Below are 2,981 nucleotides of genomic sequence, written 5' to 3' on the forward strand. Positions count from 1 at the left end.
ATACTGCTGGATCTTTAATGTTGTGGGCCTATTTTTCTGCCGGAGGTCCTGGATATCTTGTTCAGATATTGGCATCATGGATCCTATCAAATACCAACAGATAAAAAATCTAAACCTGACTGCCTCTGTTAGAAATCTTATAATAGGCCGTGGTTGGATCTTCCATCAGGACAATGATCCAAAACAAACATCAAAATCAACACAAAAATCTCTCACTGAGCACAAAATTAGATTTCTGCCATGGTCGTCTCAGTTCCCTGACCTGAACCCTGTAGAAATTGAGTGAGGTGAACTAAAGAGAAGAAGCACCAACATGGAGCTGTGAATCTGAAGGGTCTGGAGAGATTCTGGATGAAGGAATGGCCTCTGATCTCTTGTCAGGTGTTCTCCAAACTCGTCAGGCATTATAGGAGAAAACTGAGAGCTGTTATCTTGGGAAAAGGACGTTGCAATAATTGGGTGCCAATAATTGTGGCTAATGTGAACTAGAGAAAAACATTTATTTCAGAATAAGATTTCCCCCCCACTTTCCATTGTTTTACTTCAATCATAGGTTTGAAATTTTTTTTAATGAAAGATCAAAAAGATAGATGATGCAGCACCAAGGGTGTCAGTATTAGTGGTTGGCACTGTATGTAACTTTTTTTGGTTCATGTTTTTAAGCTGTGGAAGAAAACGTTTTCTCTCAGTAATAAGACTAATAATTATTATTTCTAGATGTAATATTTAATAATAGGCAGAACATGTCATGTTTTATGATAAAAGTAATTGTCTTTTTGGCTTTTTTCCAGATGTAGAGATTTCAACATCCCCTAAACAAGAGCGAGTCGAGAAGACTGAGGAAGAAGAGACAAAAAATTATGAAGAGTGGAAAAGAAAAATCCTTGAAAATGCATTAAAAGCAAAGGCGGTAGATTCTTGAACTCTGTAAGGTTTTATGTTTCCAATTTATTTAATTATCGTTCTGCATAATGTCAACAGGTCCTTCCAGGAGCTGGATTTAATACTCTGTATTACTAAGAGAAGTTGTCGGCCCCCTTCTGGCTTCTTGGTTTCATAATTTCATTCACATATGGACATTTCCAGAGGCACTTTTTATTATCCTTTTGATTTATTGCCATTTCCTGGTGCAACGATGGTTACTTTTTATATGACAGCTTTAATATTGTGCCTGTTTAATAAAGGTTTGCTAAATGATACGTTCCTTGCTTAGATAATGCATTTTAAAATTGCAGTATTGTATCTTCATGTAGTTTGCGTGTTAATGTTTGTTTAATCCATCATGATTTGGATGATTGTCTAATGACAATATGATTTTATTTCTCAGTGTTCTGTGGTATTGCTTTGAATCACCGTTGAAAATCTCATAGGTGGTGGTGAATGTTGCATTTAAGATCATCTGGGTGTTATCCATTTGTTTCAATAAGGAATGGCTCATCTTCTTCCAGTTTGGTTGGATTTTAATATGAACAAAATGTGTATTCTTGACCCAATTAAGTTTTATCAGTTTCTCAGGTTTTTTTATTTTTTATTTCTTGAATAAACACTAATTCTCTTCAGGCAATTTGTGACAGTCTGTATTATGCTGAAAAATACCCAATACAATGATTTCTAGATAAGCACACACTATGAACTATGACAGAAATAGCAAACAGAACTGCCCTATAATTTTGTGCTAATTTCGGTGTACTCGTATGCTAGTTGCCATGCCAAGAGTAGAACCACCTTTGTGTATCTATTTGTGGTTCTGCTATTACCATATGAATGTGTGCAAAAGCAATAAATTCTTAGAAAGCAAAAAATTTCAAGTCACAATATTGACATCAAAATATTCTGGAACAACCAGTAAAAGGTTTTAAATGCAAATTTAGAGAGAAAAAAAACATGCCAGCTGAGTCTCAATCAGATTCTGTTTCCAGTTCTAATCAACATGCTAAACAAAGATAAGAAATATAGGATGAATACAGTGTTTCTACATCAAATCTTCATGCTATGTTTTTTATACTAATATAAAATACGGAATCATGAGAATGAAGACCATTTTAAATACTAGTATAAGGCAGTAGTGCCCAAGAAAAAGGCCTTCACAGAAGGGACGAAAGCTTTTTCATGTGGTTCAAAAGCACATCCTGCAATCTATGCCATACACTCCTGGTGTGAAAGCATGATAAAGAAGTGAATTAAATGCATTGGTGTTCCAAACAAGGTACATTAAGAAAATGTGACACTTTTTAACAAGATACTTTTACACTGGCTATTAACATACAAGAACATATAAAACACTTCCTAAAAAGGCATTTCAAATATTCAGACAAGTTCCACATGTTCCAGTGTGCGATGTTGGTGATGTCCTCTCGTGCTACTGACACTCTCCTCCAGGTTAATAATTCGGACTACTAACTGATCTGCTCTGCTGAAACCTCTTCAACCTGTTTGCTGCAGCAACCGCATAGAAATGTTTCTGTAAAAATAAAGTTACCATAAGAACAGGAACATGTTATACTGTTATGTGGTACAATACTACAACACCATATGTTCTAAATCCATTTGGAATCAAACACATGTACAGACTCATGACTCCATACCTTCCACTGGCGGTGAGCAGCGAGGTAACGCTGAAGCCTCATCTGAGACTTCAGTCGAACTTTGCACATCTTGGCCTTGTCCTCCAGGTTATTTAGCCAACTATGCTTCATGCACCCTGATGCACTCATACGGCTGCTACCATAGAGACCACACACACAAACACACACCCACACATTGTTTTAAAAAATGTCCGGTGCTCAAAGAAATAATCAGCTCCATAAGATGCAGTATACAGTTTTCAAGCCTTAGAGATGTTTTGATCATTATGCTGATCGAGCACTTTCCATATAGACAGGACATCAACAAATATGTGACCCTGGACCACAAAACCAGTCATAAGATGAATAAATAAGCTTTCCATTGATGTATGGTTTGTTAGGATAGGACAATAGTTG

At 36.2% G+C, this 2,981-nt stretch overlaps 2 protein-coding genes across 4 annotated transcripts in view; one reads left to right on the forward strand and one right to left on the reverse strand.

Moving 5' to 3' along the window:
• LOC107659457 (origin recognition complex subunit 6-like) overlaps positions 1-1,144 on the forward strand; it is a 7,004-nt gene extending 5,860 nt beyond the window's left edge. The window contains exon 7 of the mRNA XM_016448410.1: positions 792-1,144. Coding sequence (XP_016303896.1) covers positions 792-922 — 131 coding nt within the window. The 3' untranslated portion in view covers positions 923-1,144. The remainder of the gene's footprint in view (positions 1-791) is intronic.
• Positions 1,145-1,590: 446 nt separating this feature from the next.
• LOC107659456 (myosin light chain kinase 3-like) overlaps positions 1,591-2,981 on the reverse strand; it is a 19,787-nt gene continuing 18,396 nt past the window's right edge. For all 3 annotated transcript variants that reach the window (XM_016448409.1, XM_016448408.1, XM_016448407.1), the window contains 2 exons: positions 2,586-2,721; positions 1,591-2,461 (listed from right to left, as the gene is read on the reverse strand). In XM_016448409.1, the coding sequence (XP_016303895.1) occupies positions 2,381-2,461; positions 2,586-2,721 (217 nt within the window). In that variant the 3' untranslated portion in view covers positions 1,591-2,380. The remainder of the gene's footprint in view (positions 2,462-2,585; positions 2,722-2,981) is intronic.

The sequence above is a fragment of the Sinocyclocheilus anshuiensis genome, unplaced genomic scaffold, assembly GCF_001515605.1.
Source record: "Sinocyclocheilus anshuiensis isolate Anshui unplaced genomic scaffold, SAMN03320099.WGS_v1.1 scaffold815, whole genome shotgun sequence".
Lineage (NCBI taxonomy): Eukaryota > Metazoa > Chordata > Actinopteri > Cypriniformes > Cyprinidae > Sinocyclocheilus > Sinocyclocheilus anshuiensis.